The sequence below is a fragment of the Dermochelys coriacea genome, chromosome 24, assembly GCF_009764565.3.
Source record: "Dermochelys coriacea isolate rDerCor1 chromosome 24, rDerCor1.pri.v4, whole genome shotgun sequence".
In the NCBI taxonomy this organism is placed as follows: Eukaryota; Metazoa; Chordata; order Testudines; family Dermochelyidae; genus Dermochelys; species Dermochelys coriacea.
In genome coordinates, this window is record NC_050091.1 from 16,009,578 (window position 1) to 16,035,443 (window position 25,866).

A 25,866-nucleotide genomic window follows, 5' to 3' on the forward strand; every position below is an offset into this window, starting at 1 on the left:
TGGCCTCCTAAGCAAATGTGCTCTGGAGCTGGGGTGGAGTCCCAGACCTGTCTCTAATCAAAACGGTGTTTATTTCTCATTGCAGCAATCACTGTGCAAACATATACAACAAGAGAGACTCGCCCCCAAGGCCCGGGGGAGCGGAGCTAATGCAATAAGCTATGTACAGGAGCCCCCACCCCCCCAGCCGGATTGCGCAGGGAGCAGCCACAACTCCCAGGTGTCACCCGCTGGGGATTAGCAATAGATGGGGGTGGGGGAAAGGGGGGATCCGTGAGAGTTTGTGTAGCAGGGATGCGGCAGGTGTATAGTGAGCTGGTGGGTAGTTGTGTGCATCCAGGTTAGAATGGAATACTGTGTGTGTCCATCCCTGCTGCCCCCTACTGGAGGGGATGGGCCCTGCTCTGTGCGTACATTCACCTCTCTAAGCGAAGCTGTTCCCCCTGCCCTCCCCAATACCTGCTATGGGGTTCCCACCCTACGTACGCTCCTTTGACCAAAGCCCAGACTACCTGAGCAGGGCGTGCGCCAACCGGTGCTGTGCTCGCTGGACATGACCCTCCATACTCAGCACCCAATACACTGGGATGCAGGGGGCTCAGCCTGGGGCCGCACATAGACACAAGGGGATCCCTAGTCCCTTCCCAGCTCCCCAGGACCAATTGCTGGGGCAGGCAATCATAGGAGGTGGGTCCAGCTGGGAGCAGTGCTGCCTATGGGGGTGTTAAAGGGGCGGGGCAGATTTACTGTTGGCAACCCTGGACCCGCTGCTGGGAGGGAGGCTCCCAGCCCCCAGAGATGTGTGCACCCACTGGGAAGGGGGTAACCTGGCAGGGGTAAGGGCAGCACTTCCCCCCCACTGGGGCCCTGCTGGGGCAGGGGGAGGCTCTGTCCTGGTTGGGGCATCAGCTCTGAACCCATGTGTCCAGCAGCCCCCAGGGCTGTGTATTAGGATTCCTCCCAGGCTGTAGGTCAGGGTCTACTTCACCCCACGCAGGGCTTTGTCTCAGCACCCCCAGGGGTGTGTCCTGGTTCCTCCCAGGGCTGTGGGTCAGGATCTAATCCCCTACCCCGCCCCACTACCCTGAGGGCTGAGCTGCTGGCATTGGAGAGCCCCAGGCTGATGGGGCTGCTCTTGCCCAGAACTGCAGGGGTTAAAACCAAGCACTCCACCCTGATTTGCTGATGGATGGCAGAGGGTGTGGCCTATGCAGTCACTCCCACCATTGTTAACCAATCACAGAGAAGCTCTTCTCCAGCCCCCGCCCCCTTGCCCTGATGAAGAACTCCAGCAGGCCCTGGAGCAGCCATAGCAGTAGAACCCATTGGAGGGTGGAGGCTTAAAGGGCTGCGCTGCCTTGTGATAGGTGGAGCTAGAAAACCCCCATTGGCAGGTGGGGTCTTAGGGGGCCGGTGCTGTATTATGATAGGTGGATGGTGGCTTAAAGGGCCACGCTGCATTGCGATAGGTGGATCTGGCCCATTCCTCCCCAGTCCCCATCCACACTCGCATTTAGGGTGACCAGATGTCCTGATTTTATAGGGACAGTCCTCATTTTGGGGTCTTTTCCTTATATAGGCTCCTATTACCCTCCACCCACACCCCGATTTTTCACATTTGCTGTCTGGTCACCCTACTCATTCCAGTAACGCAGACAAGGCGCTGTGGGGGTCAGAGGTCGAAGGTCATCAGGTTGCAAGGTCCAGTGGGTCATGTAAGAACATCTGCCCCTCGTGGCTGGAATGGAGGGGGCGGCGTCTGTCTGGTATGGGGAGCAAGGGGAGGCCTGGCGTAACTCCGTAGTGCGGGAACCTGGACAGCAGGGGTCAGTGCTGGGAAACGATCCCGCTGGCCAGGGAGTGAGTCTGCAGAGAGAGACATGGGCATCAGGGGCTGGCACAGCTGGGGCGGGACAGACGGGGGGGATCCAGGCTGGGGGGGGGGTGGCAATGCCACTCTCCTGCAAATGCACTGGAGGGATGATCCCTCCTGCCTCCAGGAGGCCAGACTAGGAGGGATAGAGGGGTCAGACTGGGGGATCCCACCCGCCTCAGGGGGAATAGACTGAAGGGGACGATAAATGGAGGGACCATCCCTGCCCCACACACCTTCATGGCCTGGTGGATCCAGTCGTGGAAGGCGCCAACCCTGGTGTAGACCCCTGGCTTTTGGGGCAGGGCGCAGCCGGTGCCCCAGCTGACCACGCCGCAGAGCCGCCAGCGGGGGGTGCGGGAGATGCCGTCCTCACAAACAAAGGGCCCCCCGCTGTCACCCTGCCGGGAGGAAGACACAAAAGAGGTCAGTGGCCTGACACTGGCCCCTACTGCCCACCTGCCCCACCCACCCCGGCCAGCCCCACCTGGCAGGCGTCGGTGCCACCCTCGGCGTAGCCAGCACAGAACATGCGGGGGCGGATCTGGTTGCCGTAGTACTCAGGTGAGTTGCACAGAGCGGTGCTGATGATGGGCACAGAGGCCTCCTGCAGGATGCTGGACTGCTGCCCTGGGGGATATGGTGGGGAAGAGTGGGCATGGGGTCCCCCGCCATTACCCCACCTGCCCTGCATCTTCCCCCGCCAAAACCCAACTCCCGCCCCCCCAGCATCCCGCCCCGATCCCAGCTTCTGCCTGCCCCACATCTGCCCCCCACCCCACCCCTGCCCACCCAGCATCCACTTGCCTGCACCCAGCCCCTGCCCACCTTGCTTCTCCCCACCCAGAACCCAGCCCCCACCTACCCAGCACCCACCCCACCTCCCAGAACCCAGCTTCCGCCCACCTAGCTTCCACCCCTGCCCATTCCCCCAGCACCTGCCCTGGCACTTGAACTGTGACTCTTCCCCCCCATACCTGCCTACTATATGCCTCCACCTGAACCCTGGCACCTTACCTGCCTGGCATCCACACCGGCATCTGAACACTGGCACCCATCCCTATAGAGGAGGGACCTCTGGAGTGGTGCGCCCCCATGGGGGTGGGCTTTCCTGAACTTGGTTCTTGGGGTCAGGATATCATGGGTTGCTCTGGGTGGCATCTTGGGAAGCCCCTCCCCATGGGCGGAGCCTAGCATTGCTACCCATCCAGTTTTTACCTGGTTTTTGGTTTCTGTGTCTGGGTGCCATTTAGGGTTACCAGGTGCCTGGTTTTGGGGGACTTGACAACCCTAAATGGCATCCAAACCAAAAGCCCAGTTACCGTGGGCCAGGGGGAGGCTAGGGTTGCTAAGGTCCAGTTTTCAAGCGGAACGCCCGGTTGAAAAGGAACCCTGGAGGCGCCGGTCAGCACCGCTAACTGGGCCATTAAAAGTCCAGTCGGCGGCGCAGCGGGGCTAAGGCAGGCTCCCTGCCTGCCCTGGCTCTGCGCTGCTCCCGGAAGTGGCCAGCATGTCCCTGAGGCCCCTAGGCACAGGGGTGATCAGGGAAGCGCCACACACTGCCAGCGCCTGCAGGCATTACCCCTGCAGCTCCCAATGGTCGGGAACCATGGCCAATGGGAGTTGTGGGAGCAATGCCTGCGGGTACGGGCAGCGTGCAGAGCCCCCTGGCCCCTCTGCCTAGGGGCCGCAGGGACGTGCCGACCACTTCCAGGAGCAGCATGGAGCCAGGGCAGACAGGGAGCCTGCCTTAGCCCCGCTGCACCCAACCCCCTGCCTCAGCCCTGAGTTTGCTCCCACACCCCAACCGCCTCGTCCCCAGCCCCACCCCAGAATCTGCACCTCCAACCAGAGCCATCACCCCCTCCTGCACCCCAACCCCCTTGAGAGGATCCAGTGAGCAACCAGAGGGGGAGAAGGGGCGATGAGGGTGGGGCCTGGGAAAGAGGTGGAGTGGAGTGGGGCCATGGGGGTCTGGTTACCAGGAATTAGAAAGTTGGCAACCCTGGCGGAGCCTCTAACACAGGTCTTTGTCACTGAATGGCCCATATTCCTCCATCCCCAGACCCCCAGTTGTGTGACCCTGATGAGGGCCCCCTCCCCCTGGTTGCCCACAGGAAGGGGCGTGGCCTTGTACCATGTCCTTGGGCAGGGCCATGTCTAGGGGTGGGGCTGTGTCCCATGGGGATGGGGCTGTATCGGGGGGGGGCAGTCACACACTCACCGTAGTACTGGGTGTTGCCCCAGCCGGTCACGGTGCAGACCTTGCCGTCCAGGAGGGACTGCCCCAGCGCCGGGAGGCAGACGGGCTGGACGTCCTCTGGGGAGACAGAGTCTGGGCATGAGGCATAGACAAGGGTTGCACGCCACACGCCCACACAGATACATGCACAACACACACACACCGCACACTATACACACAACACGCATACTACTCGAACACATTGCACTATGCACACAGATAAATGCAGCCCCCCCCCCACACACACACACACAAAACCCCCAGACACACCACACACCATACACAGACACCACACACTGGTAGGTAAATGCACAATGCGCACACACTACAGACATCCCTCACTCACACACAACTGCGACACACCCCAGAGTCACTAACACACTCACACTACAACCCACGCACAAAGCCCCATGGGTGCCTCCCTGCAGTGCGTGGTCCCAGGTCCCCAGCTGGGTGCCCCACACTCCGTGTCACTGCTGGCTCACACGCACCGGTGAAGCTGAGGGGCACGGCCAGGTGCACCAGCGCGATGTCGTTGCCATTCTCCTCGCTGTTGGGGTCCAGGAAGGGAAGGTAGCCCGCGTGGTACACCACACCCGTCACCCCCACCTGCTGCCCCCTGCTGGACACCTGAGAGATGGCGCCTGAGAAAACCCGCCAGCGGCTCACCACCCGGTTTCTCCTGCAGGGATGGACAGACAGACACAGTGCATCAGGGGGCTAGGTGGGGCTGCCACCCCCTCCCCCACCAGGGATGGGGCTGCTGCTGAGAGCTGGGAGCCAGGACTCCCGTGTTCGTTCTCTGGCTCTGACAGGAGTGTGGGGTCTAGTGGTTAGAACATGGGGGCACTGGGAGCCAGGACTCCTGGGATCTATCCCCAGCTCTGGGAGGGAAGTGGGGTTTTGTGGTTAGAGCAAGGGGGTAGGGCTGAAGGCAGGACTCCCGGGTTCCATCCGCGCTTGGTGCTGGGCACTCACTCAGGGAAGCAGTGTGCGGCGGTGATAACCCACTGGCTGGAGATGATGGAGCCACCACACAGGTGGGTGCCGTCATAACGCAGGCTGACCTGCCACGGCCACTTGCCCAGACTGGCATCCTGGCCCCCCACGATCCGGTCAACAGACAGCTTCCTGCGCCCACAGTCTGCAGGGGACACGCCAGTCAATGCCCGCCGCATCCACTACGGGGAGACACCACCAAACCCCCACCCTACCCCCACAGCCACTCCTGGGGGCCTTGGCCGCTCCCCCAGCATGGTCCCAGGGTAACCAATGGGCAGCCCCAGGTGACCCCCGCCCCCACACCCTGACGCCAAGGGAGGTTTCCTGGGTAACTCTGGAGGCTGCATTTTATCCTGTAGCTTCTTCCACGCTGGCTCTTGCCTGTTTCAACTGGAAACTGCAGGGCCAGGAAGTGCCTGTGCAGGATCTGGCACAATGGGGCCCTGAGCTCATTTCACCAGACCCCCAGCTGGGGTCAATGGGGCCAGATCCCAGCTGGGGTCAATCGGCCACAGAATCATAGAATCCCAAGGTTGGAAGGGACCTCAGGAGGTATCTAGTCCAACCCCCTGCTCAAAGCAGGACCAATCACCAACTAAATCATCCCAGCCAGGGCTTTGTCAAGCCTGACTTTAAAAACCTCTAAGGAAGGAGATTCCACCACCTCCCTAGGTAACGCTTCCAGTGCTTCTCCACCCTCCTAGTGAAAAAGTTTTTCCTAATATCCAACCTAAACCTCCCCCACTGCAACTTGAGACCATTACTCCTTGTTCTGTCATCTGCCACCACTGAGAACAGTCTAGATCCATCCTCTTTGGAGCCCCCTTTCAGGTAGTTGAAATCAGCTATCAAATCCCCCCTCATTCTTCTCTTTTGTAGACTAAATAATCCCAGTTCCCTCAGCCTCTCCTCATAAGTCATGTGCTTCAGCCCCCTAATCATTTCCGTTGCTCTCCGCTGGACTCTCTCCAATTTTTCCACATCCTTCTTGTAGCGAGGGGCCCAAAACTGGACACAGTATTCTAGATGAGGCCTCACCAATACTGAATAGAGGAGAATGATCACGTCCCTCAATCTGCTGGCAATACCCCTACTTATACAGCCCCAAATGCCATTGGCCTTCTTGGCAACAAGGGCACACTGTTGACTCATATCCAGATTCTCGTCCACTGTAACCCCTAGGTCCTTTTCTGCAGAACTGCTGCCTAGCCATTCGGTCCCTAGTCTGTAGCGGTGCATGGGATTCTTCCGTCCTAAGTGCAGGACTCTGCACTTGTCCTTATTGAACCTTATCAGATTTCTTTTGGCCCCATCCTCTAATTTGTCTAGGGCCCTCCGTATCCTATCCCTAACCTCCAGCATACCTACAACTCCTCCCAATTTAGTGTCATCTGCAAACTTGCTGAGGGTGCAGTCCATGCCATCCTCTAGATTATTAATGAAGATATTGAACAAAACCGCCCCCAGGATTGACCCTTGGGGCACTCCGCTTGATACCGGCTGCCAACTAGACATGGGGCCATTGATCACTACCTGTTGAGCCCGATGATCTAGCCAGCTTTCTATCCACCTTATAGTCCATTCATCCAGCCCATACTTCTTTAACTTGCTGGAGTCAATGGGTCCAGATCCCATTAGAGTCAATGGGGTCAGATCCCAGGTGGGGTCAATCAGCCGAAGCTCCATTGGAGTCAATGGGGCCAGACCCCCAGCCCATGTCAATTGGCTGTAGCTTCATTGGACTCAATGGAAAGTTGAGTTTTTGACAAAATGAAATTTCTCAGGAGAAACCTCTGCTCTGGTTGAAAACCCAACGTTCCTGTCCAAGAGGAGAGACCAAAGTGTATCCTGGGAGTCCCTGGCTCTGGTGTATCAGGGTATCTCAGCCCATAGACGAGAACAGGGACATGAGGCAACTGAGCTACTCTGCCCACGAGCACTGCGGCCACGCTTCAGAATCCAAATCCTCTGCAGTTTGAACCTTCCCTGAAAAATGTTAGTTTTCCTTGGAAATAAAAAATAAATATTTCAACCACCTCTAATTAGGGCTGATTATGATGAGCACTGACTAGAGAGAGAGAGAGAGAGAGAGAGAGGGGTATGCATGGGGATGGACACAGACAGGTTTGTGCAGGAGAGATGAACAGAGGGGTGGCTGGAGAGAAGGATGGATGGGGGGTGTAGGTGTGGACATGGGTGAATGGAGGAACGGTGGAGTGTGGGTATGGAGGTGGATGGATGAATCGATGGGCGTGTGTAGGTGTGAAGATATATGGGAGGGTAGATGGCTGGCTGGGTATGGAGGTGGATGGATGGATACTTGGTGTGGAGATGGATGGGTAAATGGATAGTGGATGGGTGGCTGGCTGGCTGGATACTGGGGGTGTAGATGAATGGGTGGGTAGATGGCTGTCTGTCTGGGTGGGTATGGAGGTGGATGGATGGAGGGGTATGTGTGGAATGGAGATGGATGGAGGGATGGACAGATAGTGGGGGTGTAGTGGAGATGAATGGATGGGTCGGTAGATGGCTGTCTGAGTGGGTATGGGGATGGATACAGGGGATGTGGAATGGAGGTGAATGAGGGATGGATGGATGGATAGTAGGGGTGTAGTTGTGGAGGTGGATGGATGGGTTGGTATGGAGATGGATGGATGGAGGGGGTGTGGAATGGAGATGGATGGATGGGGTGTGGATTAGAGATGGAGGGAGCGATGGGTAGTGGGTGTGGAGATGAATGGATAGATAGGGTGTGTGTAGTTGTGGAGATGGATGTGTGGGTAGATGGCTGTCTGTCTGGGTGGGTATGGAGGTGGATGGATGGATGGTGAACGTGGAGATGGTTAGATGGATAGGGGGTATGTCGGTGCTGAAATGGATGGGTCGGAGATGGCTGGCTGGGTATGGAAGTGGGTGGATGGAAGGAAGGACGGGGTGTTGGATGGAGCTATGCCCAGGGCTGAGGGCTTCATACCTTGGCAGAGCGTTGCAAGGAACCGGCCCATCGGGCAGTCACTGTAAGACAGAAATGTGAGAGGTCAGCATGAGGATGGGGCAGGAGGGGATGTGTGGGGGATGTGAGGTGCATGTTCACCCCCCACTGAGCATCTGGGGAAGGTGCCACTCCCACGGACACGGACATGTATGCACACCTCAGACTCACGTACGTTCACTGACACAGAGACAGGGCTAGACAGAAAAGGAGAGAAAGTAGGTGTGAGCTGGGGCAGCAGGGGGACAGACACACAGCACAGGGCAGCAGGACACACACACACACACACACACACACACACACACACACAGAGTTCATTATCATTCATTTATTATGTGACGTTACAATGAACTAACATCATATAGAATCATGACGTGCTAAATAGATGCAAGTTGTAGGACTAGAGAAGTAGACGATTGCTCAGTAGTCCGAAGGGATATGGATGCATTCGGTATCTAAGTAAACAGGGATGAAACAGCAGGTCTACAGGCTGAGGCCTGTAATACGTCAGCTTAGTCACACGTGGCCAGAAGCTTAAGAAATGCTGGACATAAGTGACCAGAAATGGGCCCTAAGCTACAAGATTCCTGGGAAAGGTGTTGCAATGGGTGGCATTGGGAAAAATTAACAGGAAGAGTAATTCTGACTACAGGACACAGTGTCCTAACCTGTGCCCTTGCCCTAGCCCTAACCCTAACCCTAACTACAGGGCTTACGTCATGCCACTAAAAGGAACCATAACCAACCTATGGGAAATGAGGAACCCCAACATTCTTGGGGGACACAATACAAATAAGGAAGAAGAGGGTGGACGCCTTCACACGCGCACACAGAGTGTTAGGTGTGTTCAGAATCACCAGATAAAAGAAGGCTCCCAAACTGGGGAAATGAGCTTCCTACAGGCATAGGTGGTGACTTTTGGTTTGGCCAGTGCGTGCCCCATCCCGGCTCCGCCCCCTTCCCCAAAGCCCCGCTCCCACTCTGCCCCACTCCACCTCTTCCTGCCCCCACTCTGCTCCCTCCCCTTAGGTCCTCTCCCCTGAGCATCTCCTGCCCACTGCTCACTTCTTTCTGCCCTCTCCTGCCTTGAAGGCTAGGTGTGTGTGTTTGGGGGGCTCGGCCTCCCCACAAAACTGGCAGCACACAGACAGACACACACACAGCAGGGCTTAGCCTCTCCCGCAGGGGCAGCAGGACACACACACGGCAGGGCCCATCCCCTCCAGCAGGGGGCAGCAGGAACAGAGAGAGAGAGAGCGCGAGCGCACGCACACAAGACTCAGCCCCTCCAGCAGGGGGCAGCAGGACACACACACACACACACACACACACACACACACCCACCCACCCACCCACCACCCCCAAAATGCTGATATAAGAATAACTGGCTCCCAGGGATCCAGCAGCCCAGGCGTGGGGGAAGGGCTGCCCACAGGGTTCCCCTGCCCCATCCTAGCAGCACGGCACCCGCTGCTGAGCCCCCCGCCCCGCCCCACGCACCAGATGGAGACGACCTCACTGAGTCTATGGGCCAGGAGGAGGCGAGACTCGTCCACACAGAAATATCCCGACGTCCCGTTGGCGCCCACGCGCTCCACGTCCAGCTCCGAGTGCCAGAGAGACCTGGGGAGGGGACAGCGTCACCCACAGGCAGCCCACCCTTGTCAGAGATCTGCCCCACCGCACAGTGCCCCTCACTCCCAACCCGCAGCCCCTGCTATCCCACCCCTGGGTCGCCCCAGTTCTGTCAGTGCCCCTCACTTGTGACCCACAGCACCTGCTAGCCCACCCTTGGGTCCCTCCCACCCAGCTCTGCCGGTGCCCCTGACTCGCGACCCACAGCCCCTGCTATCCCCACCCTTAGGTCCCCCCCCCAGCTCTGTCAGTGTCCCTCACTTGTGACCCACAGCACCTGCTAGCCCACCCTTGGGTCCCTCCCACCCAGCTCTGCCGGTGCCCCTGACTCGCGACCCACAGCCCCTGCTATCCCCACCCTTAGGTCCCCCCCCAGCTCTGTCAACGCCCCTCACTCCCGATCTGCAGCCTCTGCTAGTCCATCCAGCTCTGCCGGTGCCCCACACTCCCGACCCGCAACCCCTGCTAGCCCACCCTTGGGTCTCCCCACCCAGCTCTATCAGCGCCCCTCACTCCCGACCCGCAGCCCCTGCTAGCCCACCCTTGGGTCCCCCCCCACTCAGCTCTGTCAACGCCCCTCACTCCCGATCTGCAGCCCCTGCTAGCCCACCCTTGGGTCCCCCCCACCCAGCTCTGTCAGTGCCCCTCACTCCCGACCCACAGCCCCTGCTAGCCCACCCTTGGGTCCCCCCCACCCAGCTCTGTCAGTGCCCCTCACTCCCGATCCGCAGCCCCTGCTAGCCCACCCTTGGGTCCCCCCCACCCAGCTCTGTCAGTGTCCCTCACTCCCGACCCACAGCCGCTGCTAGCCCAGGCTGGTACCTGACGAAGCCCATCTCTGCACAGCTCATTGCAGCCACCAGGGCATTGGAGGAGGTGGAGCAGATGAGGCGCCATTTGCCCTCGCTCTCATCGTACAGCGTGAGCCGGAGGTCTGCCGAACTGACCTGGACTGTGGGGTGGGAGGGGGCCGCGCTGAGCAAGGGTCTAAGAACGTCACGTGTCACCCTCCACCTCCCCCCGAGCCCTGCACTAGCACCCTGGGGCAGCCTGTGTCCATGTCTCCCTCCAGTGGCCATCCCCAGCACTACAACAGCCATCCTCGGGGCTCCCAGCAACAGGGAGGGTGGTTCAGGGCAGGGCTCTGGGCTGTTCACAGACCAGCCAATTTCCTACTAAAACCCACAGAGTGGCAGCAGGACCCAGTGGACGAGGGCCCTCTACAGGCAGTCAGGACTCCTGGGTTCTATCCCCGGCTCTGGGAGGGGAGTAAGGTCTGATGGGTAGAGGGGTGGCTGGGAGCCAGGACTCCTGGGTTCTATCCCCGGCTCTGGGAGGGGAGTAAGGTCTGATGGGTAGAGGGGTGGCTGGGAGCCAGGACTCCTGGGTTCTGTGCATGGTTCTGGGAGGGGAGTGGGAGCTGGTGGGTTAGAGGAGGGGGATTCAGGTCCTACCCTGGTGTGCACAAGGGGGAGGGTGTCAGACCCCCTACTGAGGGGGGGCCAGTAGCTCCCAGTCATATAGCCCTGAGCAGGGGGCTCCACAACTTACCACCATACAGTCCTTCACTGTCACTCCCCAGCATAGAGGTCACTGCAAGAGACGAGAGCCTTAGAGTACATGCAGAGCCCACCAAGGCCAGCAGGAGGGGGAGCTCCACGTGTGCCCCTGGCTGTGATTGTGAGGAATGAGGCTATGGCATCAGGGAATGTGAGCCGGGGGTGGGAGTGAGGGGCACCGGCGGGGCTGGCAGGTGGGGCTAGCAGGGGGCTACAGGACAGGAGTAAGGGGCATTGGACAGTTGGGGAGGAGTAATGGGCTAGCGGGGGCTGTGAGTCGGGAGTGAGGGGCACCAGAGGGCTGGGTGGGGCGAGCCCAGGGGTGGGTTAGCAGGGGGCTGTGGGTCGGGAGCGAGGGGCACCAGAGGGCTGGGTGGGGCGATCCCAGGGGTGGGCTAGCGGGGGCTGTGGGTCAGGAGTGGGGGGCACTGGAGGGCTGCGGGGGAGGGGGGAGTGAGGTCCCTGGGCAGGGCTGGGTAGGGGGAGTCCAGGGCTGGGATCGCAGGGAAATGTGGGTCAGGAGTGGGGGGCCCTGGGGGGCCAGATTCTTACCAATGGCCCACACGCTGGCACCGACACCGGCTAAGAGCAGGAAGCCGCCAGTCACAACAGCCACAACCTTGGGCAGTGACCAGCACGACACCGTGGGGCCCCCTGGAACAGGAGGGGGGTTAATGGGGCTGGGAATGACCCCCCCCCCCCTGGTTCTCAGCACAGGCTATTGCATTGAGTCCCCCCAGCCAGCTGGGACTCCCCAGCCCAGCACACGGCCCTGGAACTGACTCTGGTATCCCACCCCAGCTCAGCAGCCCCATATCTGGCTGAGTCACAGGAACCTGCCTGCCAGTGGCCCCCTGCGCCATCCTCCTGCCGTCTGCCCCCCCCCCCCAGCCAGCCCCATGGGCTCCTGTGGTACCAGAGAGATGGAGGGAGGGGAAAGTAGGCCTGGACACGAAATAGGGGCCTGGACACCCGAGGGGGTGGAGGTGCCAAGCCTCCGCCCCTGTAACCACTAGAACTCCCCCTCCCTCCCTGTACCAGGAACAGAACCCAGGAGTCCTGGCTCCCAGCCTCCTGCTCTAACCACTAGCCCCCCCTCCTCTCCTCCCTTCCCCTCCCCTTCCTGCCAGGCACAGAACCCAGGAGTCCTGGCTCCTAGCCCCATTGTGAAGAGTCAATGAATTCTCTGTCCCACAGGCCGAGCGTGGCGGGGTGGGGGTTGGTCCAGGGGGACTTTGCCCTTGGGCAGGGTGCAGTGACCCAGCAAGCACCTGGCAGAGTTGTTCCCATTGCTGGGGCCCCTGCGGGGGAGGCTGGGCCCCCCCCCAGGCACAACAGGGTTACAGGGGAGGAAACCGGCCCCATGGTGCCACTGACTGGGAGCCCCCACAGCTCAATTGCCCCGTCTAGCGCCAGCGCACTGACCCCTAGACATTGAGTTCCCTGTGTGCCCCTACAAGAAGGTCCCCCAGCACCCAGGGGTACCACTCTGCAGGTAGTTGGGTGGCAGGCTTTGTAGGGGGCTCCATGCTGCAGGGCTGGGGGCTCAGAAGGGGGTCCGCGTTGCAGGGGCTGAGGAAGGGTTGTTTTGCTCTCGTACTCAGTGTTAGCCCCAAAGCCCCACATGGCTCTGGAGGTCTGTGTTCCTGGAAGCACCATCCACTTTAGTTGACTGATTCCCAGCCCCCCGGCTCTGACTATTAACCCCCCTCTCCAAGCTGGGATAGAACCCAGGAGTCCAGGAGGGGGGGTCTCTGTGGGGACATGGGTGTGTGGCTGAATCTGTCGCATGGCCAGTGCAGGGCTGAAGGAACGCAGTGCCAGCCCCATGCTGGGCTCTGCCCTGAGCCCAGTGCCTCATAGCCAGGGGCCATCTGGGCTGGAGCTGCGGATGCTGTGCTGGGACAGACAGGGAATGGGTGCAGGATGGGTTTCTTGATCTCCTCACACCTGGCCTGGGACGATTGACTCCCCCCCCCCCACACACACACACACATCCCAGCAGCCCAGCCCAGGTGGTGGGAGGGAGTTGACAGCCTATATCTGGGGAAGGGGTGGGGACGGGGTCCAGGGCCTGGCTCAGCCTCATGGCTGCTCCACCACAGGACGAGTGCTACTCTCTAAAATGTACAGATAGGGAAACTGAGGCTCAGAGCAGGGCAATCAGAGCTGGGGATAAAACCCAGAGTCCTGGCTCCCAGCCGCTCACCCCATGATGTACCGGGACAACACAAAGGCTTCTATGTCTTCAACTGCACTGAAATAATACAATGGCAACACATTAATTCAACAGCCATAGTGTCACACAACTGGTCTGTCTGTGTGTAAAGTCACCCTGGGGGGGGACACTGGGGCTGTATGTGTGTGTACAGACATCCTGGGGTCACACAACAGGGTTTTCTGTGTGTATGTGTAGTTGCCCCGGTGTCACACAATGGGGATGTGTGTGTGTACATTCACCCAGGGAGCATAGTGGGGTTATATATGTATGTACAGTCGCCCTGTGTTTCACACAACGGGGCTGTGTTGTGTGTGTGGGTGTGTACAGTTACCTTAGGGTCAAATAATGGGTGAGTATGTGGTTGTATGTACACATAGAGTCACCCGGGCGGCACAGTGGGTCTGTATGTGTGTTTACAATCATCCTAAAGTCACACAATAGGGCTGTGTGTGTGTGTGTGTGTGTGTGTGTGTGTGTGTGTGTGTGTGTGTGTGTGTGTGTGTGTGGTCGCCCGGGGGCGGTACAGTGCATCTGTATGTCTGTGTACAATCATCCTAGGGTCACACAACTGGGCTGTGTGAGTGTGTACAACCGTCCTGGGGTAACACAGTAGGGGTGTGTGTGTGTGTGTACACAGTCGTCCTGCGGTGGCACAGCAGGGCCAGCGATGAGCAGTATCACTAGCTGGAGCCCTCCATGAGCTCAGCTCTCTGGGGGGTCCCTAGGCAGAGCCAGACCTGGCATGATGTGCACAGCCCCAGAGCTTCCCAGCCCCAGCCAGAGCCGCGGCAACGAGGCCGATAGTCTATGGAACAGGGACTGTCTCTTGGTCTGTGCAGCACCTAGCACCCACCCCCAGGGAGCAGGTGATAGGGATGGAACTGGTGGGCAGAGGAGACGTTAGCTCCCGGCGCTGAATTCAGTTGGACACCCTGCTGAAGCCAGCTGCCCCTCTGCCCCGTTGCGTCACTTCCCCAGGCACGGCCAGACAGGCTAAAACTCCTCAAAGCAGGGAGGGTTCTTCCCTTGGGAAAATTCCCACTTTTTGTCAAAACACCAAATATCCCCCCCCCCCCCCATATCAGTTTTCCGTCCCCAAATTTCATTTTCTTCTTCTCCCAAGGGAAAAAATCAGAAAGTTCTCAGGGATAGAACCCAGGAGTCATGGCTCCCAGCCCTGCCTGCTCTAATCACTAGATCCCACTCCCCTCCCAAAGCTGGACACCCAGGTGTCCTGGCTCCCAGCCTCCCCCACCATATCCCCTCCCCCTCTTCTGCCAAAACTTTTGTTTTCTTGAGAACCTGATTTTCCATCAGAAAAAGAGTCACAGTCGGGTCAGCCCCACTCCAGGTGCAAGGCTGTGTAAGCAGCTGCCCCAGGCACGGATCAGCCCCCCAGCAGCAGGGCCACATGAGCAACTGCCCCAGAGACAGGGGTCACCTCCCACCCCCAGCTGCAGGGCCATGTGAGCAGCTCGGGCAGTGGTGTCCTCACTGAAAGATGATTAAAACAGCCACTATAGCCACTTACCCAAGCTGGATTCTACTCGAGGCACAACCCCACCCCCACCCTGCCCCCCAGGGCTCCCCCTGCTCGTACAGCATAGAATTATAGAAGATCAGGGTTGGAAGGCACCTCTAGTCCCACCCCCTGCTCAAAGCAGGACCAACCTCAACTAAATCATCCCAGCCAGGGCTTTGTCAAGCCTGACCTTAAAAACCTCTAAGGAAGGAGATTCCACCACCTCCCTAGGTAACGCATTCCAGTGTTTCATCGCCCTCCTAGTGAAATACTGTTTCCTAATATCTAACTTAAACCTCCCCCACTGAAACTTGAGACTATTGCTGCTCGTTCTGTCATCTGCCACCACTGAGAACAGCCGAGCTCCATCCTCTGTGGAACCCCCTTCAGGTAGTTGAAGGCTGCTATCAAATCCCCCCTCACTCTTCTGTTCTGCAGGCTAAACAATCCCAGTTCCCTCAACCTCTCCTCATAAGTCATGTGCCCCAGCCCCCTGATCATTTCCATTGCCTGCCGCTGGACTCTCCAATTTGTCCACATCCCTTCTGTAGTGGAGGGACCAAAACTGAAAGCAATAATCCAGGTGTGGCCTCACCAGTGCCGAATAGAGGGGAATAATCACTTCCCTCAATCTGCTGGCAATGCTCCTACTAATACAGCCCAATATGCCATTGGCCTTCTTGGCAACAAGGGCACACTGCTGACTCATATCCAGATTCTCATCCAGGTCCTTTTCTGCAGAGCTGCTGCTTAGCCAGTCTGTCCCCAGCCTGTAGCAGTGCATGGGATTCTTCCTTCCTAAGTGCAGGACTCTGCCCTTGTCCTTGTTGAACATCCCAGCCCTGAGGTGCACCTGCCCCACCCTGATGGGTCAGATTCCTTGTGACTCTCCCAGACCACAAACCGCTACCATGGGGAACTGCTGAGAAAGCACCAGGCCTTGTGGAAGCCACAGACCAGCCTGATCGGAGCTGGGGAAACACCCCTCCAAGCCAGGCAGAGGAGGGAAGAGGGACAGGACCCCAGTGCCCCTCACTGCCACAAACAGCAATGACCTGCCAGCCTTGCTGGGGCAATCCCTGCACTGGGATCCCGCCAACCAGCTCAGGGGAACAGTTCCCACCATAACCTCCGACCAACCTACTGCCACCCAGCACATGCCCCCAAAATCAGCCAGGCCAAAGTACAGCTTTACTGTTGAGATAAAGGGGGACTGAAAGCCACGGAAGAGTGGATGGATGGAGTCGTAACGAAGGGTACATGTGGAGATGGATGGATGGAAGGGTACATGGAGGGAAGGACGGGTACATGTGAGGATGGATGCATGGAGGGAGGGGTACATGGAAGGAGGGAAGGAGGGATACATGGAGGGAAGGAGGGGTACATGTGATATACATGTGGAGATGGATGAATGAATGGATGGATGGAGGGAAGGAGGTGTATATGTAAATAATACAACAGGGCAAAGATTATCCAACAAGTTCTGGGAATGTATTGGAGAATTTTTTTTATTTCAGATGGTGGAGAAAGCTAGTGGGGAGAGGCTGTTCTAGATTTGACTTTGAAAAATAGGGAGGAACTGGTTGAATTTGAAAGTGGAAGGCAGCTTAAGTGAAAATGTTCATGAAATGATCATGATGAGTTTGTGATTCTAAGGAACTGGTATGAGGGAAAACAGCACAATAAAGATAATGGATTTCAAGAAGGCAGAGACTTTAGCAAACTCAGAGAGTTGGAGGTAAGATCCCATGGGAAGCAAGTATAAGGAGAAAAAGAGTTTGAGAGAGTTGGCAGTTTTTCTTAGAGATGTAATTGAGGAAACAAGAGCAAACTATCCCATTTCAAAGGAAAGATAGGAAGTATGACATCAGACCACCCTGTCTTAACCAGGAGATCTTCAATGCTCTGAAACTCAAAAAAGAGAGTCCTACAAAAAATGGAAATTAAGTCAAACTACAAAGGATGAATATAAACAAATAACACAAGTATGTAGGGACAAAATTAGAAAGGCCAAGGCACAAAACAAGATTAAACTAGCTAGAGACATAAAGGGTAACAAGAAAACATTCTACAAATACATTAGAAACAGCAGGCAGACCTGGACAGGGTGGGCCCATTTTTCAATGGAGAGAGCTGGGGGGAAACAATAACAAAAAATGTGGAAATGACAGAAGTGATCAATGACTTTGTTGTTTTGGTTTTCACCAATAAGGTTAATAGCAATTGGACATCTAACATAGTGAATGCCAGTGAAAATGGGGTAGGATCAGAGGCTAAAATAGGGAAAGAACAAGTCAAAAATTATTCAGACAAATTAGAAGTCTTCATGTCACCAGGGCCTGATGAAATACATCCTAGAATGCACAAGGAACTGACTGAGGAGATATCTGAGCCATTAGCAATTATCTGTGAAAAGTCATGGAAGACAGAAGAGATACCAGAGGACTGAAAAAGGGAAAATATTAGTGCCCATCTATAAAAAGGGAAATAAGGACAACCTGGGAAATTACAGACCAGTCAGCTTAATTTCTGTACCCAGAAAGATAATGGAGCAAATAAGCAATCAATTTGCAAACACTAGAAGATAATAAGTTAAATAACAGTCAGCATGGATTTGTCAAGAACAAATTGTGTCAAACCAACCTAATAGCTTTCTTTGACAGTGTAACAAGATTTGTGGATGGGGGGGAAGCGGTAGATGTGGTATATCTTGACTTCAGTAAAGCTTTTGATACTATCTCACATTACCTTCTCATAGACAAACTAGGGAAATACAACCTAGATGGAGCGACTATAAGGAGGGTGCAAAACTGGCTGGAAAACTGTTCCCAGAGAGTAATTATCAGTGGTTCACAGTCATGCTGGAAGGGTATATCAGTGGGATCCTGCAGGGATCAGTTCTGGGTCCAGTTCTGTTCAATATCTTCAATTATTTAGATAATGGCAGTACATTTATAAAGTTTGTGGACAATATCAAGCTGGGAGGGGTTGCAAGTGCTTTAGAAGATAGGATTAAAATTCAAAATGATCTGGACAAACTGAAGAAATAGTCTGTGGTAAATAGGATGAAATTCAATAAGGACAAATGCAAAGTACTCCACTTGGGAAGGAACAATCAGCTGAACACATACAAAATGGGAAATGACTGCCTATGAAGGAGTACTGCGAAAAGTGATCTGAGGGTCATAGTGGATCACAAGCTAAATATAACTCAACAGTGTAACTCTGCTGCAAAAAAAAAAAAAAAGCGCAATCATCATTCTAGGATCAGGAACAGTCAACATGGATTCATGGATTCACCAAGGGCAAGTCATGCCTGACCAACCCGATTGCCTTCTATGATGAGATAACTGGCTCTATGGATATGGGAAAAGCAGTTGATGTGATATATCTTGACTTTAGCAAAGCTTTTGACACGGTCTCCCACAGTATTCTTGCCAGCAAGTTTAAAAAGTATGGATTGGATGAATGGACTATAAGGTGGATAGAAAGCTGGCTAGATCATTGGGCTGAACAGGTAGTGATCAACAGCTCGATGTCTAGTTGGAAGCCAGTATCAGGCAGAGTGCCCTAGGGGTCGGTCCTGGGGCCGGTTTTGTTCAACATTTTCATTAATGATCTGGATGATGGGATGGATTGCGCCCTCAGCAAGTTCACAGATGATGCTAAGCTGGGGGGGGAGGTATATATGCTGGAGGGTAGGAATAAGGTCCAGAGTGACCTAGATAAATTGGAGGATTGGGTCAAAAGAAATTTGATGAGGTTCAACAAGGACAAGTGCAGAGTTCTGCACTTAGAATGGAAGAATCCCATGGACCGCTACAGGCTGGGGATGGACTGGCTAAGCGCAGTTCTGCAGAAAAGGACCTGGGGATTACAGTGGATGAGAAGTTGGATATGAGTCAGCAGTGTGCCCTTGTTGCCAAGAAGGCCGACAGCATATTGGGTTGTATTAGTAGGAGCATTGCCAGCAGATCGAGGGCAGTGATTATTCCCCTCTATTCGGCAATGGAGAGGACACCTGGAGTATTGCATTCAGTTTTGGTCCCCCCACTACAGAAGGGATGTGGACAAATTGGAGAGAGTCCAGCTGAGGGCAACGAAAATGATTAGGGGGCTGGAGCACATGACTTACGAGGAGAGGCTGAAGGAACTTGGGTTATTTAGTCTGCAGAAGAGAAGAGGGGGGGATTTGATAGCAGCTTTCAATAACCTGAAAGTGGATTCCAAAGAGGATGGACCTAGGCTGTTCTCAGTGGTGGCAGATGACAGAACAAGAAGCAATGGTCTCAAGTTGCAGTGAGGGAGGTCTAGGTTGGATATTAGGAAAAACTATTTCACTAGGAGGGTGGTGAAGCACTGGTATGGGTTACCTAGGGAGGTGGTAGAATCTCCATCCTTAGAGGTTTTTAAGGCCCGGCTTGACAAAGCCTTGGCAGCGATGATTTAGTTGATGTTGGTCCTGCTTTAAGCAGGGAATTCGACTAGATTACCTTTTGAGGTTTCTTCCAACCCTAATATTCTATGATGTATTAGCAGGACTGTTGTAAGCAAGACACAAAAAGTAATTCTTTCGCCCTACTCCAAACTGATTAGGCCTCAGCTGGAGTATTGTGTCCAGTTCTGGGTGCCACATTTCAGCAAAGATGTGGAGAAATTGGAGAAAGAGCTCCAGAGGAGAGCAACAAAGATTATTAAAGATCTAGAAAACATGACCTATGAGGAAAGACTGAAAAAACTGGGGTTGCTTAGTCTGGAGAAGAGAAGACTGAGAGGGGACATGGTAACAGTTTTCAAGTACATAAAAGGTTGTTACAAGGAGGGAGGTGACAAAAAATTGTTCTCATTAACCTCTGAGGATAAGACAAGAAGCAATGGGCTTAAATTGCAGCAAGGGCGGTTTAGGTTGGACATTAGGAAAAGCTTCCTAACTGTCAGGGTTATTACGCATGGAACAAATTGCATAGACAGGTTGTGGAATCTCCACCACTGGAGGTTTTTAAGAGCATGTTAGACAAACACCTGTCAGGGACGGTTTAGCTAGTATGCAGTCCTGCCTTGAGTGCAGGGGACTGGACTGGATGACCTCTCAAGGTACCTTCCAGTCCTACACTTCTATGATTCTATGTGGGCTGATTGGCTGGCTGGAGCAGTATGTGTGTGGAGATGGATGGAGGGGCATGTGTGGGGATGGATGGATGGGATGCGTGTGGGAATGGATGGCTGGATACATGGATGGATGAGATGCGTGTGGAGATTGAGGGATGGGAACATATATATATTATATAGCTATCAGATCACTTCACCTCCATACTCCATGAAGAAACCCTAAATCGATAAAGCCTGTAACACCACTGCAGCTGACATCTGATAGCACTGTTAGTATTTATTAGTAAATATTCACCCTTTTAGTCCTTTACATTCAGCATATTTGATTCATTTATATATCAACTATGCTTTAGAATCTTTATGATATTAACAAAGGAGATGTTTGAATTCTAAAACACTGGGCCTTGTCCTATAAATAACCCTAGTTGGGTATTTTATCTATTAGGCTTTAATCTAATAATCTGTGACATCTCCATGCCTATAGAACTCCAGATATCCTCGATTCCCTTAATCAGAGGCTAAAATAGGGAAATAACAAGTCAAAAATTACTTAGACAAGTTAGATGTCTTCAGGTCACCAGGGCCTGATGAAGTACATCCTAGAATACACAAGGAACTGACTGAGGAGATATCTGAACCATTAACGATTATCTTCGAAAAGTCATGGAAGATGAGAGAGATTCCAGAAGACAGGAAAAGGGCAAATATAGTGCCAATCTATAAAATGAGAAATAAGGACAACCTGGGGAATTACAGACCAGTCATCTTAACTTCTGTACCCAGAAAGATAATGAAGCAAATAATTAAGCAATCAATTTGCAAATATCTAGAAGATAATAAGGTGATAAATAACAGTCAGCATGGATTTGTCAAGAACAAAACTTGTCAAACAACCTAATTAGCTCTCTTTGACAGAATAATACGGCTTGTGGATGGGGGGAAGCAGTAGACATGGTATATCTTGGTGTTAGTAAAGCTTTTGATACTGTCTCACATGACCTTCTCATAAACAAACTGGGAAACGCAACCTAGATGGAGCTATTAGAAGGTGGGTTCATAACTGGCTAGAAAACCATTCCCAGAGAAAGAAAAGGAGTACTTGTGGCACTTTAGAGACTAACCAAGTTCCCAGAGAGTAGTTATCAGTGGTTCACAGTCATGCTGGAAGGGCATAATGAGTGGGGTCCCGCAGGGATCAGTCCTGGGTCCAGTTCAGTTCAATATCTTTATCAATGATTTAGATAATGGCAGTACACTTATAAAGTTTGTGGATGAAACCAAGCTGGGAGGGGTTGCAAGTGCTTTGGAAGATAGGATTAAAATTCAAAATGATCTGGACCAAATGAAGAAATAGTCTGTCGTAAATAGGATGAAATTCAATAAGGACAAATGCAAAGTACTCCACTTAGGAAGGAACAATCTGTTGCACACATACACAATAGGAAATGACTGCCTAGGAAGGAGTACTGCGAAAAGTGATCTGAGGGTCATAGTGGACCACAAGCTAAATATAACTCAACAGTATAACACTGTTGCAAAAAAAGCGAACATCGTTCTGGGATGTATTAGCAGGGGTGTTGTAAGCAAGACACGAGAAGTAATTCTTCCGCTCTACTCTGCGTTGATTAGGTTTCAACTGGACTATTTTGTCCAGTTCTGGGCACCACATTTCAGGAAAGATGTAAAGAATTGGAGAAAGTTCAGAGAAGAGCAACAAAAATGATTAAAGGTCTAGAAAACATGACCTATGAAGGACTATTGAAAAAATTGGGTTTGTTTAGTCTGAAAAAGAGAAGACTGAGAGGGGGACATGATGACAGTTTTCAAGTACATAAAAGGTTGTTACAAGGAGGAGGAAGAAAAATTGTTCTTCTTAACCTCTGAGGATAGGACAAGAAGCAATGGGCTTAAATTGCAGCAAGGGCGGTTTAGTTTGGACATTAGGAAAAACTTCCTGTCAGGGTGGTTAGGCACTGTAATAAATTGCCTAGGGAGATTGTTGAATCTCCATCATTGGAGCTTTTTAAGAGCAAGTTGGACAAACACCTTTCAGGAATGGTCTAGATAATACTTAGTCCTGGCATGAGTGCAGGGGACTGGGCTAAATGACCTCTGGAGGCCTCTTCCACTTCTATGATTCTATTAATGTAGATCTGATACTGACATAAGCATACATAAACCTGGGATTGATGAGGGGTGATGTTTCGTAGGGTGAATCACTAGGGAAGAATGACCATAGGGAAAGGAGGAACCACCCAGAGAGATTATCTTGAACAACGTTGCTCGTCTCCACTGTAAATAATTGCAAAAAGAAAAGGAGTACTTGTGGCACCTTTCCTTTTTGCAAATACAGACTAACACGGCTGCTACTCTGAAAACTGTAAATAATGATGCCTTCACGCTTCAGTCAGGTAAAGATTTCCTCTGAAAGGAAATCCCATCAGAACAGATGGTTCTGGGCAGGGGGCTGGAACTATGTGTATAGTGCGGGTTCTGAGAGCCATTGAACCAAACTGTAAACCCTGGATATTATGGAAACCAATTCAAGCCGGGGGTGCAGCATCATCCCCAGTACCCCTAGTTCTGGGCGGGTTTTTGTGGCAAGGAGGGGTCTCTTTGTCTATGTAATGACAGAAGGTTTGGAACTTAGTTGAAGGATGAAACTGCGTGTCCCACCAGTTCCAGTGGAGAAGGGACACAGCCGACTCTGCCCCTCACCCCGGGGTGGGGCTGGATCTGTTCTTTCTGTGCTAATCTCCGACTGAGGATTTTGGTTACAGAATTCCAGCTGACCCTCTTATGTGACAATCTCAAAGTGCCATTAACTTCAGACATGCAACAACATCACATCTGCCCCTCCTCTGCCAGCTGGGCCAACTCCTCACCCCCACCAGCCATGCACTAACTCCCCACCACTCTCCCGCAGGCTTCACCCACCTCCCCACCCCCATCTGGCCCTGGCCCTTCTCCCCAGCCTGGGGGGGAAGGGGAGCCAGGAGTGGGGGACCAGCAGGGAGCTCAGTTCAGGCAGCGTGACCCTCTCGTGTTCTCTGCCCAGCCATCTGGCACTGTTAATGATCAATTTCTGCTGCAGTTCTGGGAGTGGAGTGGGATCAGAAAAGACGTAGGGGGGAGTGTGGATTGGGAAGGGGGCAGATGGGTGTGGGGTGTAGGATTGGGAGCGTGGGATCAGGGCCTGTCGGAGGGGTGGGAACAGGGATTGGGGAGGTGGGGGGGACTGGAGAAGGGGGTATTGGATCAGGGAAGGGATTGGGGAAGGAGCAGGGACATGGGATCAGGGATTGAGAAGGGTGGGGGTGTGAAATATGAGCCTGGGGAGGGATGGGATCAGGGATTAGGAAGGGGCAGGGGTGTGAGATACAGGACTTGGGGAGTGGTGGGATCAGGGATTGGGAAGGGGCGGGGTGTGAGATCTGGGACTGCGGGAGGGACATGGGATCAGGGATTGGGGAGCTGTGGTGGTGTCGGATCTGGGATTGGGGAAGGGGTGGAATCTGGGATTGGGGAAGGGGTGGAGGTGTAGGATATGGGACGGGGGAAGGGGAGGGATGTGGGATCAGGGTTTGGGGAGGCGGGGTAGAATATGGGACTAGGGGAGGGGTGGGAAGGATATGCGACTGGGGGAGTTGTGGGATCAGGGATTCAGAAGGGGTGGGGGATTGGAGATGGGGGTGTTGGATCAGGGAAAGTAGGAGGGATTGGGAGGGGCGTGGGTGGGATCAGGGATCCCCCAATCATAGGGGGCACGGCGCTGGGCAGGGGCACTGGCTCGGGCAGGGAGTGGGTTGTGGGATTGGGGCAGGAGCAGCCGGTGGCCCAGCTCCCCTGCAACTCACCGTCTTTCTCAGCCATCTCCTTGCAGCAGTTAATGATTGACTGGGGCCACTGGGCCGGGCCAGACAGACCCCGCTCCCCTGGCACCCGGCAAGTCCTGCACCCTGGGGACAGAGAGCACAGTGGGGCGGTGACTACAGGGTTCCCAGCCCTGGCTGGCGCCAGTGCAGGACTCCTGGGCTCTGAGATCCTGCCCTGGGACCCCAAATCCCCTGCCTCTGCAGCCTTTCACCCCACAGGCCTGGACACACTGGAATGTTTTGCTGGGAGCTGAGTGCAGCCACCTCTCGGGGGGGGGCAGCTGGGGAACAGCTGCACATAACATCACAAGGGGATGGCTCACCCATTGCTGACATGCAGCCACCTCTGGGGTGGGGCCTGATTCTGTGCTGTCCAAGCTCCACGTACTGAACCACATCCCCTGCAAGCCCATGGGGCAGGCACTGGCTGTGGGAGCCGCACCGAGGGGAGACAACCACAGCAGCCAACCAGCCACTGCTGAGCCTGCACTGCTGTTTTGGTAATGGGCAGCGCTGGATAAACCATTCCCCCACGCACCTTTCCATCCACCCATCCCGCCACCCTCCCCTTCCACCCATGCACCCCTCCATCCCCCCACGCACACCTCCATCCTCCCATCCCCCAACCAGACACCCACACATCCCCCCCACACACTCCTCCATCCACCCACCCGCCATCCAACCACCCACCCATCACCCCACACACCTCTCCATCCACTCATCCCCCAACCAGACACCCACACATCCCCCCCCACACACCCCTCCATCCACCCATTCCCCCATCCAGACACCCACCCATCCTGCCCACACCTCTCAGTCCACCCATCCATCCCCCCACATGCCCCTCCATCCCCTCATTGACCCCACTCACCCCACCCCCCATTCTCCCTCACACGCCTCCATCCATCCACCCCACACACCCATCCCCCAGGGGGAGGAGTGATCTGGGTGTGGTGCCCAAGGGGGAGGGAGATTTGGGGCACAGTGCCCAGCGGGGGTCAGAGTAGGGAGCTGAGTGTGGAGCCCAGGGGAAGGGGTGATGTGGGTGCAGTGCCAAGGGGGCCCGGGACAGGGGTGTCGGGGGCACGGTGCCTTGGGCGAGATGTCCAGGGTGGGGGTGCGCGGGGGAGGGGGTGTCCGTGGCACGGTGCCAGGGGTGGGGGAGTCCAGGAGCAGTGTCTGGGGCGGGGGTGCCCAGTGCCCGGGGTGGGAGGTCCCTTACCGGCGACAAGTCCCTCCCGCTCCGGCTGGCTGCGGGCTCACCGTGCAGCTGGCCGGGGCTCCCCCGAGCTAGGCGGCTGGGCACGGGCCGGCATGGCGGGGGGGGCGGGGGGGGGCGCCGGGCTCACCCGCCCAAGACGGCAGCTCACCTGGGGCGGACGGAGCCGGGGGCCCGGGAGGGGAGCGCGGGGCTGGGGGAGGGCCCGGGCAGGGCTGCCCAATGGGCGTGGCAGCTCCAGGACACCTGTGCACGCCCCCCGGCCCTCCCCAGCGCCCCCCGGGGAGGGGGTGGGGGACCAGGCTACGCACAGCACAGGTGGGAGGGGAAGCGGTAACTGGAGGGGAGTGGGGTCTAACGGTTGGGGGGCGGGGTCTGGGAGCCAGGACTCCTGGGTTCCATCCCACCTCTGGGGGGAGTGCCCTCCCAGGAAGTCTCTCCCCTCGCAGTCCGGGGGGCTGGCAGGGCTGGTAGCCCCCCCCCCCCTGCATTTTCCTGGCAGTGTTGTTTACCACTGCCGCCTCCCTTTGCTCAATGGGTCCATTGTGTCCTGTGTCCCTTGGGCTCCCCTTCATCTGGGCCCGGGCTGGGAGGAGGGGAGCGGGGGCGGCAGATGG

General features: G+C 55.3%; 1 protein-coding gene across 2 annotated transcripts; it reads right to left on the reverse strand.

The window, feature by feature from the left end:
* Positions 1-52: 52 nt before the first annotated feature.
* HPN (hepsin) lies at positions 53-25,407 on the reverse strand. 2 transcript variants are annotated; one of them, XM_038383065.2, is made up of 13 exons: positions 25,253-25,407; positions 24,013-24,114; positions 11,856-11,957; positions 11,296-11,337; positions 10,567-10,696; positions 9,610-9,732; positions 8,092-8,132; positions 5,094-5,259; positions 4,607-4,797; positions 4,098-4,193; positions 2,361-2,503; positions 2,110-2,274; positions 53-1,866 (listed from the first exon to the last, which is right to left on the reverse strand). In XM_038383065.2, exons 2-13 carry the CDS (start codon positions 24,026-24,028, stop codon positions 1,828-1,830), a joined length of 1,254 nt encoding a protein of 417 aa, XP_038238993.1. In that variant the 5' UTR covers positions 24,029-24,114; positions 25,253-25,407; the 3' UTR covers positions 53-1,827. The 2 variants fall into 2 exon arrangements, with proteins under 2 accessions (XP_038238993.1, XP_043357921.1); XM_043501986.1 differs by having other exon boundaries at positions 25,294-25,384.
* Between the last annotated feature and the right edge of the window lie 459 nt (positions 25,408-25,866).

Bases quoted from the DNA above. Each gene is read 5' to 3' on its own strand.
- HPN (XM_038383065.2), bottom strand. The intron at 5,260-8,091 runs GTATGAAGCCCT...TGTCCCCTGCAG, and splicing joins CCTTGCAACGCTCTGCCAAG to ACTGTGGGCGCAGGAAGCTG. The intron at 4,194-4,606 runs GTGCGTGTGAGC...CTGTCTCCCCAG, and splicing joins CGTGCCCCTCAGCTTCACCG to AGGACGTCCAGCCCGTCTGC.